This window comes from Dendrobates tinctorius, unplaced genomic scaffold, assembly GCF_039654945.1.
Source record: "Dendrobates tinctorius isolate UK_male_01 unplaced genomic scaffold, ASM3965494v1 ptg000203l, whole genome shotgun sequence".
Classification (NCBI taxonomy): domain Eukaryota; kingdom Metazoa; phylum Chordata; class Amphibia; order Anura; family Dendrobatidae; genus Dendrobates; species Dendrobates tinctorius.
Window position 1 is genome coordinate 809,227 of NW_027361870.1, and position 14,245 is coordinate 823,471.

The 14,245-nt window shown below is 45.1% G+C and overlaps 1 protein-coding gene across 3 annotated transcripts in view; it reads left to right on the forward strand.

The window, feature by feature from the left end:
- Positions 1-14,003, forward strand: part of AFTPH (aftiphilin) — a 76,964-nt gene extending 62,961 nt beyond the window's left edge. For all 3 annotated transcript variants that reach the window (XM_073553768.1, XM_073553767.1, XM_073553766.1), the window contains 2 exons: positions 7,022-7,145; positions 10,974-14,003. In XM_073553768.1, the coding sequence (XP_073409869.1) occupies positions 7,022-7,145; positions 10,974-11,118 (269 nt within the window). In that variant the 3' untranslated portion in view covers positions 11,119-14,003. The remainder of the gene's footprint in view (positions 1-7,021; positions 7,146-10,973) is intronic.
- Positions 14,004-14,245: the final 242 nt, after the last annotated feature.

Consider the following 14,245-nt stretch of genomic DNA (forward strand, 5'->3'; position numbering starts at 1 on the left):
GGATCCCTAAAGTCCCAGTCCTCAACATACCTGGATATCCTTAAAATCCCAGCCCCTACATACCTGGGGATGCCTAAAATCTCAGCCCCCTACATAACTGGGGATCCCTAAAGCCATTGCCCCCTACGTTCTTGCGTTCTTGGGGATCCCTTAAATCACTTCCCCCTACGTACCTGGGGATCGCTAAAGTCACTTCCCCCTAAATTCCTTGGATCCTTAAAGTCCCTGCCACTTACGTGCCTGGGGATGCCTAAAATCACTTCCCCCTATGTACCCGGGAATCCCTAAAGTCACTGCACAGAGAGCGACCTGAAGCAAGATGGAAAATTAAACAGTTCTAACATTTTACTTCCAAACCGAAATGCTGCAGATTTATGAAGTCTGGTGTTTCCTTTTTAAGAAGGCCAAATAGTGACTCTCTGTATACCACTATATTACTTGTATCTTAAAGGTGTGCCTGGACGTGTAGTACACACTGGGGACTGATCCGGGACTGTGCCCGTGTGTGGTGCTCACCGGGGACTGATCCAGGACTGTGCCCGTGTGTGGTTCACACTGGGGTCTGATCCAGGACTGTGCCCGTGTGTGGTGCTCACCGAGGACTGATCTGGGACTGTGCCCGTGTGTGTGGTTCACACTGGGGTCTGATCCGGGACTGTGCCCATGTGTGGTGCTCACCTGGGACTGTGCCCGTGTGTGGTGCACACCGCGGACTGATCCAGGACTGTGCCGTGTGTGTGTTGCACACTGGGGACTGATCCAGGACTGTGCCGTGTGTGTTGCACACTGGGGACTGATCCAGGACTGTGCCGTGTGTGGTGCACACTGGGGACTGATCTGGGACTATGTCTGTGTGTGGTGCACACTGGGGACTGATCTGGGACTATGCCTGTGTGTGGTGCACACTGTGGGGACTGATCCAGGACTGTGCCATGTGTGGTGCACACTGGGGACTGATCTGGGACTGTGCCGTGTGTGGTGCCCACTGTGGGGACTGATCTTGGACTGTGCCGTGTGTGGTGCTCACTGAGGACTGATCTGGGACTGTGCCGTGTGTGGTGCATACTGTGGGGACTGATCTGGGACTGTGCTGTGTGTGGTGCCCACTGTGGGGACTGATCTGGGACTGTGCCGTGTGTGGTGTACACTGTGGGGACTGATCTGGGACTGTGCCGTGTGTGGTGCACACTGTGGGGACTGATCTGGGACTGTGCTGAGTGTGGTGCACACTGTGGGGACTGATCTGGGACTATGCCTGTGTGTGGTGCACACTGTGGGGACTGATCCAGGACTGTGCCGTGTGTGGTGCACACTGGGGACTGATCTGGGACTGTGCCGTGTGTGGTGCCCACTGTGGGGACTGACCTGGGACTGTGCCGTGTGTGGTGCACACTGTGGGGACTGATCTGGGACTGTGCCGTGTGTGGTGCACACTGTGGGGACTGATCTGGGACTGTGCCGTGTGTGGTGCACACTGTGGGGACTGATCTGGGACTGTGCCGTGTGTGGTGCACATTGTGGGGACCGATCTGGGACTGTGCCGTGTGTGGTGCACACTGGGGACCGATCTGGGACTGTGCCGTGTGTGGTGCACACTGTGGGGACCGATCTGGGACTGTGCCGTGTGTGGTGCACACTGTGGGGACCGATCTGGGACTGTGCCGTGTGGGGTGCACACTGTGGGGACCGATCTGGGACTGTGCCGTGTGTGGTGCACACTGTGGGGACCGATCTGGGACTGTGCCGTGTGTGGTGCACACTGTGGGGACCGATCTGGGACTGTGCCGTGTGTGGTGCACACTGGGCAGTAATCCGGGACTGTGTGTGCTGGAATGACTTTGTATCGTCCGTATTAAGATCAGCAGTATTATGTTTAACCCCACCAGGATTACACATTGCTCATCATCGTTGTCTCATCTGCCCAAAACAGAAATTACTGGGTATGCGGCGTGTGTCATCCTCCCAGCGCGGGGCTCCATGGAGTGTAAATGTATAGAATTATCATCACATCTGCTATGCGTATAATAGTAGGCCTTTCCCTCTCGCAGGGGTATCACCGAGTGAAACGCGTAGATCTCTGGGTAAGGTCCATGTAAAGCGTTTTTATAGAATGTGATTAAAGTGTAGATATTGATATCCTACCCCTGTGTCGCACCTTCATAGCCGCATCATTGAGGGCTGAAGCCTGTAATATCAGCGATGTAGGTTATTTTAAAGCATTTAACCCCTAAATTTTTAATGCACACTAAATGGGTTTAAAGGGCTCTCTATCCTAGACAAGCATTAACCGTGCGCTGGATGTGGATTTTGCCGTGAATTGTGCAGCAGATTCACAGCAGATTTCACCATTGCAAGGTCACGTATCTGCAGCAGAAAATCTGGATGGAAAATCAATTGCAGATGAGAGTTTATAGACTCTCATCCCAACGGCGCAAAAGAAAAACCCACATTGTAAATTGCCTGGTCTTGTGGATTTGGCGTGACCATTTATGCTGTGGGGGTAATCCCTGTGGATTTCACCCATACTTTATAGCTGATAGCCAGGAGTCTGATGATTTCAATAGGAGAACGTGAACGCTCCTCTCCACGCCTCGGTCAGAGTTATTCACCGACTCGCATGTAGAAATTGGTATACAATGAGTCCCCTCTCTCCGTTAAAAGCTCTTGTGCTGTTTGGGCTAACAGATCTTTCCTGATACATCGTTGCCCTGATCTTCAGTCCATGCTTCTTCAAAGGATAACTAAACTTTAAAGAAAAAAAAAAGTATGCTTTTTTTTTTTTTCCCCAAGCATCAAAAGTTCTGAAGTTTTGGAAATCGTTTTATTAGGGGATTTGTCTTCATTCCTGTAAAAGTAGATTGCATGTAAGTGGTTTCCAAACCCCAGCACTTCTCCAGTCTATTAGGAGTACAGATGATGGCAGTGATGGGTCAGCATTGGTCTCCTCCTCTGTCCTGATAAGCACAACCCTCAGTCTCCTGCAGCAGCTTATCACCGGAGTGAGACACCGCAGCAGAGCTCAACTTTTCACTGCCATCATCTGTACTTCAAATGAGAACAGTCTGATACAAGTGGATCTGTATTCAGGCTAATAAACGAGAGGAAAGTAGGGGTTCGGGAAGCCAGTTTCATACCTTTTTTTTTAAATACAGGAATGAAAACCAATCCCCTGAAGCCTCATTCAGGTTTCAGACATCAGTACTCGATCATGTGCTCAAAAAATGGTACGAGGGTCATCAATGTCCTGGCGCCGAGTTTTAGCCGCGCTTTGTCCGGGTGTCAGTTTTTAGAATCTAGAGTTTCATCAGCGATTTTTCATTTATGGAGAAACAAATTACAAAGCTTCTCCTATCCTTCGCAGTGTTAATCACAGACTACAGACTGATGCCATCTATGTGCTGTATGCGATTCTCCCGGACCTATAGACTTGTATTGTTACTTTTCATCCGTGATGGTGGTAAAAAAAAAAAAAAAAAATTGGACACGGCTGTGATTTTTGCAAAGACGCGGTCCGTGAAATAAGACATGTGAACAGCGCCATGGACGACAATGGGTGCGGGTTCTATCCATAGAGCATGTACATTCAAAGTGAACTTCGGAATGAGGTCCAATAAAGTCATTTGAGAAGTTTTATTATAATATTCCTTGCTGGAGAGAATTATTAACAAAAGAATCTACTGTAAAATCTAAGTTACTCTTTGGATAACGCCGCTATTAAACAAACAAATCACTTTACTATGTAAATGACCTTCAAGTCAATGTATAGCGTTTTATAAATGGGTTCCAAATTTTAGGTTGGGACCTCTTTTAGTATTGAATTGATAACAACATGGACTGATGATTAATTTTTACAAATTCTCAATTTTATGGATAAAATTTGTATTGCTAAAAAAGACTTTAACATTACTGAGAAACTGTCACCTCCTATGTAGAGGGGAGCGAGGAGGAGGATCTAGAGGCAAAGCTTCTCCTTCCTTCTACATAGAAGCTTCTATAAAGATTAACGGTCCTCTCCTATCTCCGTAATGAGAAAACCTGAAGTCAGATTTTACCCGGGAATTGAGACTTTTTTTTTTTTTTTAAATGAATGATCCATCCTGGCAGAGAAAGGAGCCAACTTCTTTAACATGATTTGTAAAATATTAAAACTACAGTTGCTAATATGTATTTTACTGTATAGCCGTTATTTTATTACTACATGAAAAAAACATGTAACTTTTTGAGAAAAAAAAGTATTTTTGAGTCCTACAACCCTTAAAAAAAAAAAAAAAAAATAATAATAAAAAAAAATTGGATTTATGGGGTTACTAGTGATGAGCGAGTATACTCGTTGCACGGGTTTTCCCGAGCATGCTCAGGTGTCCTCAGAGTATTTTGGATGTGCTCGGAGATTTAGTGTTTGTCGACGCAGCTGCATGATTTGTGGCTGCTGGACATCCTGAATACATGTGGGGATTGCCTGTTTGTAAGGGAATTCCCACACGTATTCAGGCTGTCTACAAGTCGCAAATCATGCAGCTGAGACGACGAAAACTAAATCTCCACCAAAATACTCGGAGGTCACCCGAGCAACGAGTATACTCACGCATCACTAGGGGTTACCTAATGGACCATTCTCAAAAAGTTAATGTTTTATCTGTTGCCTTACTAGTCATCTCCTGTTACTAACATGTTTACTAATTTTACACTTTTTGCATCTTTAGGAAATTCTGGTTACTTTGGGATTTGCTAAAAAAAACCTTCACTTCTAGCAGTCTTTTGGGAAACCCTACTAATGAAAGATAAGGCGTAATATCGTCCTATATACTTTCAGCGGTTTCCAAACTAATTTTCTAACTCAAAAAAAAGTTGCACTTGTTTCTGGGAAAGTCATTTGTTAGAGCTTGCTGAACTTTTGGGAGTGGTTTTGCCCTTTCTGTGTGGTGACCATGCCTTGGAACTCGCAGGTTGACCTGACAGTAACAATCATCCCAGGCCATTTATTTGGTCTTCTGCTGCCCGCAGTAAAACATATATCAGAGCAAAGGCCACTCTTATAATACCATAGTAGCTTCTACTTTGGTCCTTCAGCTATCCCAAGAACACTCACATTGACAACACAGCAAATATCGCTCTGGTCAGCTTGCTATGGAAGTTCCCAGGCATGTGATAGTAGCTGGTGGTGCAGTGGTGGCCGTCCAGTTTAGTTGTCTCATGGTTTCTTTATTTCTGTGTTTAGTTCGGGTTTGGTGGCTTTGCAGGTGATTGGTGTTTAATATCGTATTCTCTTTTTTGACATGCTCATCTAGTAGAATGGAGAGAAGAAGAGACTTTAGAGTAGTGTTCCTCTAGGGCAGACTTCCATTCCGAAATGTAGGACAACTGTGTTTAAATTAGTTTTTTTTATGTTAGTTTTTTTTATATTTTTTTTAACATTTTTGGTAGTTTTTTTTTTTTTTTTCTTTTTTTCTTCATATTATGATCTGTATTTAAAAGCAAATATTATAAATAATGCAATTTTCACAGTGGCCAGTGTGGCTATTCTAATTCCCCTGTTCTTTCAGAAATTCCACATGTACATTAGCAACAATAAACTGACTTGGACCCTAATAGTTGTATTGAGGCATCTAATGAGCGAATGCAAAGGTCATTGTCAAGGGAGAGTTGTGAATGGTACAGAAGCGTGACCAATCATTGTCATCCTGTCTCTGATGATAATGAGACTACTGAAAAATAATTTTGTACAGAACAGGAACTACAACAAAAATGCTGCTGTTCAAAAGCCCGGCACTTTTGATGAATCTGACAGGAGGATTTCGCCACATCTCATAACCGCTCAATCCATGCTCATTTTGGCAGAGCGGATGCCAACTGCTGTGAAAATGCCAGAAGCCGCAAAACTTTTGCGTCACCCAACATTACGCAAACACTTTGCAAAGCTTTTACACCACTTCTGTGGCGTAAAAGTTTTGATAAATTGGTCCATGGGAGTCTAAAACGATCCCGGTGGCCAGCGTCAGAATTGCAAGATTTTGAGGAGTGTTATATTTTTCTATACAGATTGTGATATGATGGAAAAACGAAAAACATTAGACTTAAATATACATTGAACACAGAAACCTGATTTAAAACAATAGCTCATTTTATGATATATTTCCTTTAAGTATGGACTTGGTTCCTTGTGTATTAAAGTGCAAGTTCAACATTAAATATACCGTGCTTCCCTAGAATATGTGGGCCATTGAAGAAGCATTTTTTTTTTTTTTTTCAGCTTATGTCATGGTAAAGCAGGACCGAGGAACGATGTTATGCCCCTTAGTAATGCTAGAGACTCTCATAGCAAGTTCAGAGCTAAAGGAAGCCCATCCATGTTTCACTTTTTATCAATCATCATGGGGAAAAAAATATGTTTTAATGAACGTACACCTTTCATTAAAAAAAAGAACTTGGTTCTAGTAGTCCATTACTAAACTTCTTCCTCGACAGTCCTGTTCTCAAACACGTTATCACCCGACCGGTCCCTGATGCTTCAGCACGCTGGCGTTAGTAGCTAGTAGTAGATTTACAATGGTGTTCAGTGCGTGTCCTCTGCATACTCCTTTATGTATCTGAGTGTCTTCATTGCTTATTTTATACGCCTGTTTACATAGTTACATGTACAAAAAGTTTGTTCATCAAACAATCAGCTCTTCTTTCCATTTGTAGATATGTCATTTTATATAACTTTGACCATTCATGTTTTTTTGTTTTTATTGGAGCTGGAAAGTACTGTTTTCTGTTACATATTTACATATATGCAACATACATTTGTGCTATAAATTGGTAAATACCTATGTGGGACCCCCATTGCTTCCATTATTGGGATGCAGAGACCTTTCAGCCATGCATGTCAGCAGGAAATGCTCAATGGACTCTGGTGTCTCTGAAGTGCTCAGATACAGAGAGGAGTGTGCGGCGGGGTGTGTTTTTTGTGGCCAGTGAAGTGACTAATCGCCATCTTTGCTGACTTCTTCCATCACTGATTATCATTTTATACTGAAAGGTGTGGATCCCGAGCTATACGCACTGACAACGGCAAAGGTGGAGTGCTCCAATGCCAGCAGCAAAGTGACTGATGCATTTGCAAGACTGATGTCCACAGCAGAAACCACAAGCACATCGGCAAGGTAAAGTCCTAACCATAACACACGATCTCCAAGAGAGCCAGTACCGACATCGCTGCAACGGCATCAGAGGGGAGTATAGGCGTTACCATTTACTGATGGTAAGATGGGGAATCACAAGGGGTTGTCTCAGTAGTGATCAAATCCCCCTTATGGGAACCAGTGGCTGTTACTGTAGTGTAGCTTTTTTTTTTTTTTTTTTTGAAGGTTTTCTATGTAATAATTTATAACATAATAGAGGGATTTTGCAAAATAAGATGTTGAATTGGCCCAGTCAGTGTATGTACAGTAGGGTGACCGCAAAAAATCGATGTCGGAATTTTGTTCGTCTGGACTCCACAAAACGATTCCCCTTTCCAGATATTGAGAGAGCCAAAATTTGAGCTCGATCAAACGACGTTAACCCGTGCCGCTCGTCGCTCAAAGTTTGAAAAAATCCAAATTGAGGTTTTTTAAGATTTAGGTATTTTGCATAGTCTGTTAGACTATAAAGAATGTGACAACAACATTGCAGAAATAGCCCTGACCAAATTTTCGAACCATTTGTGGTATTTGAATGCAGAGTTGGTGGGATTATCGTTTTTTGATCCCACCATTACAGACAATGAAAAGTTGTTAATGGCTAATAAATTGCTCAGTAGCACAGATGAACCATCAGAGCACGCTAGGGTTGTAAAGCCAAAAGTTAGGAAAGAAAAATTAAGAGGTAGGAAGTAACCGACTTTAACGACCTTCTGACAAAAGATGAAGAACAAAAGCAATATGTCCTGCAATTTGTAAGCAAATGCCGAGCATTATATTCTGACGTTTCAAAAACTACTTTAACAAAAGCTCTAGAATAGATTAGATAACTATGTAAAATTATCAACTCATGTAGGTTAGCGTGCTCTGATGGTTCATCTGTGCTACTGAGCAATTTATTAGCCATTGACAACTTTTCATTGTCTGTAATGGTGGGATCAAAAAACGATAATCCCACCAACTCTGCATTCAAATACCACAAATGGTTCGAAAATTTGGTCAGGGCTATTTCTGCAATGTTGTTGTCACATTCTTTATAGTCTAACAGACTATGCAAAATACCTAAATCTTAAAATACCTCAATTTGGATTTTTTCAAACTTTGAGCGACAAGCGGCACGGGTTAACGTCGTTTGATCGAGCTCAAATTTTGGCTCTCTCAATATCTGGAAAGGGGAATCGTTTTGTGGGGTCCAGACGAACAAGATTCTGACATTTTTCCCCCCCCCATATGAGATCCGGTCACCCTAATGTACAGTACCGGTATATTACATTTCAGCAGTCGGGGAGAAGGAGCCACACAGCAGGCGAGTGAAGGTGGTCATGCAGCTATGGCTTGGTTATCTCTCCTGAGTACAGGGTACATCGTCACAAGCCAGCTTTATGTCCTCTTGTGGCAGGTTGGCAGCTGACTGCACATTCGCTTTCTACCAATCAAGCTGGGAAGAACATACCCAATGATGTACCTTGTCCTCAAGGGTGTCAATCATACCATACTAGATGTATTTTACCACCCTCACTCTCCTGCTGTGACTCCTCCTCCTGGACTCCTAGAAGTTAATTTGCATACAATTATAAAATGGCCTATTTATCAAAATAAATCCTATTTTTAATATGAAGTAGAACAACTTTTTAAAAAACAAAGGGCTTATGTGGTATGTGCTCGGGTGGTGGAAAAACCTAGCGAGAGGTTCTATATAAATTGTAAAATTCTGGCTGTATGCAGTCACTGGAGGTAGAGAATACCCTCGGTAATTCCATATTCATTCAGCTTATACACTGTAGCAGGAAACCTCTAATTGTTGGGGGTTATTTTACAATTATCCCCTCATATGCAGCAATAGGAGAATTTTTATTTTTTTTCTCTTTCCGACGAGACCGAGCTCTCCTCTCGCACCGGGTGCGTTGCATGGAATCTAACCTTGTTGCTGGTTTCTATGGCAACCGAGAAAGTGACTGACTTGTACAGATCTCGTACAACGCGCCAGGATTATGCATCTAGACAGGAGCTGCCGCTGATGACCCGAGCATTAGCTGCGTATGTAAACCAGCGCTCGCAGTCATTTCTACATATGCTAATTGTGGCTTCCTCGTGAAGCGCGGGAATGTCCCACGGGAAATGTATTGTAGTCTGATCACATGATAACAAAGGCAGAAAAGGCGTAATGAGACTGCTGAGGGACGCACGCACACATGGCCGCCTGTGTCTGCCTGCAGAAAGCTGCAGAACATCATCTTCCATCCAGGATTTAACCGTTTGTGCCATTGTACATCTTCACTGCAGCTATTCATTAGAACCTTTTTTACTGTTATTTATTTTTTATTTTTTGCATTTGGCAGAAACAATGCATGAAATGTAGTTAATTACCATACAATCAATAATTCCATTTCCTAATAAAAAAAAACACATTCTTCGTTTTAACTCTATTGTAATAGCAATGTTGAACATTACATGAGCCCCACCATAGATAATCGTACAGATCCCTCGCTCCGTAGAGAGTCGGGGGGGCGCCCTCGCTCCGTAGAGAGTGGGGGGGGCGCCCTCGCTCCGTAGAGAGTGGGGGGGGGCGCCCTCGCTCCGTAGAGAGTCGGGGGGGCGCCCTCGCTCCGTAGAGAGTCGGGGGGGCGCCCTCGCTCCGTAGAGAGTCGGGGGGGCGCCCTCGCTCCGTAGAGAGTCGGGGGGGCGCCCTCGCTCCGTAGAGAGTCGGGGGGGCGCCCTCGCTCCGTAGAGAGTCGGGGGGGCGCCCTCGCTCCGTAGAGAGTCGGGGGGGCGCCCTCGCTCCGTAGAGAGTCGGGGGGGGGGGGGGGCGCCCTCGCTCCGTAGAGAGTCGGGGGGGGGGGGCGCCCTCGCTCCGTAGAGTCGGGGGGGGGGGCGCCCTCGCTCCGTAGAGAGTCGGGGGGGGGGGGCGCCCTCGCTCCGTAGAGAGTCGGGGGGGGGGGGGCGCCCTCGCTCCGTAGAGAGTCGGGGGGGGGGGGCGCCCTCGCTCCGTAGAGAGTCGGGGGGGGGGGGCGCCCTCGCTCCGTAGAGAGTCGGGGGGGGGGGCGCCCTCGCTCCGTAGAGAGTCGGGGGGGGGGGCGCCCTCGCTCCGTAGAGAGTCGGGGGGGGGGGGGGCGCCCTCGCTCCGTAGAGAGTCGGGGGGGGGCGCCCTCGCTCCGTAGAGAGTCGGGGGGGGGGGGCGCCCTCGCTCTGTAGAGAGTCGGGGGGGGGGCGCCCTCGCTCCGTAGAGAGTCGGGGGGGGGGGGCGCCCTCGCTCCGTAGAGAGTCGGGGGGGGGGGCGCCCTCGCTCCGTAGAGAGTCGGGGGGGGGGGGGGCGCCCTCGCTCCGTAGAGAGTCGGGGGGGGGGGGGCGCCCTCGCTCCGTAGAGAGTCGGGGGGGGGGGGCGCCCTCGCTCCGTAGAGAGTCGGGGGGGGGGGGGGGGGGCGCCCTCGCTCCGTAGAGAGTCGGGGGGGGGGGGCGCCCTCGCTCCGTAGAGAGTCGGGGGGGGGGGCGCCCTCGCTCCGTAGAGAGTCGGGGGGGGGGGGCGCCCTCGCTCCGTAGAGAGTCGGGGGGGGGGGGCGCCCTCGCTCCGTAGAGAGTCGGGGGGCGCCCTCGGAACTCCATGGCTCTGTTCACGGCGTCTGTAGGTGGATCTCCACGGCTCCGTTCACGGCGTCTGTAGGTGGATCTCCGCGGCGTAGTGGCGCCACCATTCTTGTACTCGACTTTTATTGAAAATGGAGACTATTTTACAGTTGTATTAGATTACTCTTCCTCTTTAGCTCCTTGACCTGTTTGTTTTAACCTACATTGTGTTTCACCTCTTCCTCGCAGGAAACCTAGAAGGGACGAGAACCTTAGCGAAGAGGCTGCAAAAGTCATCGCCAGCCTCCCCGACCTATCTTTCATGCATGCCAAGGTGTTGATGTTCCCAGTCTCATTAACACCTTTAACGAATTCTCAAGACAAGGCTGATTGATTACACAAAAACTGCGAGAAATAATAAAGAATCCAAAATGCATTGGATGTTTTTATATCCAAACTTTTTAAAGAGGATGAAAGTGTTCTTGCTTTTTTTTTCATAAAATCACATCGGCTGATTTGTCGGTAAGCAGCACTATTAAGGGTATATACACTCTGATGTCTATTTCAACACTGAATACTTCATTTATATGAAAAATCTAAAAAAATAATTTGTATATAAAGGCTAGAGGAGATGTTTTGTTTTTTCTTTATGCTGGGTACATACACTGGGGGATCCTTTCTTACGAATAAAAATCAAAGAGACAGAAGTGAACATGCAAAACCTTCACTGCCTGTGAGCCTGTCGTGGTGATTTTTTTTTTTTTTTTTTTTTTTAAATTTTCACTCCTGGTTGTATTGCAGTTGTTGTACTGTTACATCTACATGTTCAGTGTTGTTTCTTTTTTTTTGTTTTTCTTTGTGTGTTATCTTACATATTCCAGTGGTGTAGCTGACTGCAGAATTGGGCTTTAGGAGCATTATAACCTGTAGGTTTTTTTAGTTCTCTTCTGTAACGTCAGTAAAAAAAAAAAAAACACTTCTCCGTTGTTTGCTGGATGCTATCCAGTATGGCGGTCGCGTCCTTGTTCCCTCAGAGGTATACATGTAGTACTATCACACTCTCAATGATGGGGCTGATTACCTTGGGTGAACAAAGTAATATGGCTGACCACGCCAACGCAGTCAGTACTTTCTTATCATACAGATGCCAGAAGCTTAAAGGGTGACCGTTGTTTTAATTTTTATTCAATAGTACACATAAAAATAAGCAACTTTTGTAATATATTTTATTAGAGAAATCGGCTTCTTTCTCTGCGAGGACCGAGTATTTATTTTTCAAGTCTTAATTCTTGGGTAAAATCTGTATTCAGTGAAGACAGACTTTTTACATTCCGGAGATCAGAGGCGTCAGTTGGTGCTGATAAGATTCCATGTAAATTGAGGAGGGGAGAGGATGATGGAGGAGCTAGAGGCGGAGCTCCTACCCCGCCATAGTCTACATAGAAACTTGCCGGCCGCCATTTCCTATCTCTGCAATGAAAAAGATCTGTCTTCACTGAATACAGATTTTACCCGATAATTGAGACTTTTGAAAATGAAAGATCAGAACTGGTGGAGAGAAAAACGCGGATTTCTCTAATAAGATGTATTACAAAGTTGCTAATTTTCATGTGTCCTATGAAATTAAAACATCTGTTACATTTTAAGGTCACTTTTACATGATACTTAGCCGTTCTCATGTCTGATCTTTGGCAGCAGTTTTTGCCAACGAACGAGCAAATGTATCTAGAACGCAGCGTTAAAAATCCTCGTTGTCGGCAGCACATTTTCCTATGTACACAGAGGATGTGCTGCCAACAAAATACAAACTGTATGGGGACCAAACGGTCATAATAACGATCATTTACCCACTCCTAACTGTGTACAAGGGCCTTAAAGGAAATAATCGCTATTTACTATTCTATTTTCCTGCCGCTCTAGCTCTGCTAATTCTGTGCTCCCTCCGGGACAAGAAGCGATAACATCCCTGTCCATCAGTCACTCGACTGCTGAAATCTGTGGCCTGCAGCTGTCAGGGGGAATGATGTAGAAGAGATCCATGATGGAAAGATATTCCACCCATTATTTACCTAACCACTGCAGTCAATCATTGGCTATGCGTGCACAGGAGAACACTGCATGGGCCTGGTGACCGATGGACATCATTAGTGTCTGTCCCGGCAGAGCACAGCAGAGCAGTGCTGCATTTGAGCGGCAAATAATGCAAAATGTATAGCACTCCCCGCACTTTGTGAAATTAAAGGGGTTTTCCAAGACTTTTCGGTGTAAGGAACATATCGATATATATCGCATCCATAATGCGCACCCCTATTTTTGCAGTCTCCCGGATTTCCCAAGAGCGATTAGAGCTGGGAAAGAGGGTCTAGCAGCGCTTCTGACGTGTCTGTTTAATTATCACTAACCCTTCTTAATAGTTGGTGCCAGGTTTTCTATGGACAAAGGCAATGTCAGATTATATTAGAGGCCCACCCCATAGAGGAAAAGATGAGTAATGATGGTTTAAAAAAAAAAAAAAGGTAGTCCATGATCGTGTGTTTCCAGGAGGAGTAACAGAGGAACGAGACTATGCAGAGTTCTATGACAAGACCTTCCCCTGCCATTTAATAGCAAACACAAGTATTTAGTAAAACCGGCATGTCTGGAGAGATACCAGGTCCTGAATTCTTAGTAACGTAATAGAAGAGATCTGTACAAGGACCTCCAGGTAACAATGCTCTGCAGCCCGTTCCTTGCCAGGAGTAATGGCGTTGGGTTATGCCGCCATCTGCCAGGACAGGTTTTATTACAGGGTTTACAATGAAATGAATCCATCCATTTATGACCATCCACGTGTCTGTCCGGCTCCGTTTTTGTCTGTGTGTTTTAAAAATACAGTTGCAGTTTTCTGGGGCTTAATCAGCTTGATTTGGGTTAAGAAGGACCAAAATAATATGAATGTGTTTCTGATTACTGTTCTTATTTAGTTTTTATTTGTGTCTATTGTTGTACCACTATTCTTCTTCTGATTTGCACAGTGTAAAAATAAACAAACAAAAAAAATAAAATAAAAAAATGCATAATCATAGGTTGCTATGGTTTAGGCTGTACATACATTGAAGACTTTGGGATGTAAATTTATGGGAAAATTCCTATGGAAAAAAAAAAAACTAAAGCAAATTTGATCTGTAGCAGCAAGGTCCAAGTGCATGCCCAAGTTCTTATGAAATGTAAGCGTGTACATTTTCTTTTAGCTTATACAGAAATAAAAAAAAATAAATAATAAAAAAATTGTTTACTTTGGTCTGTGAAGTGTATGATCCAAACATGTAGAATAATCCACATTTCATTACATTTACACTGGGTTGTATATTACGGTCGTGATAAGTGCTATCTGATTGGGTGAGGGGCGTCTTACATTTTGTGACTTGTGGTGTCACTTTATAAAAATTGCAAAAGAGATGATAAACCGAACATGTGTCATACACCTTTCCCCACAGGACTTGGTCTATGTGCGTAGGGCGCAACGCAATGGGGCAAAGGAA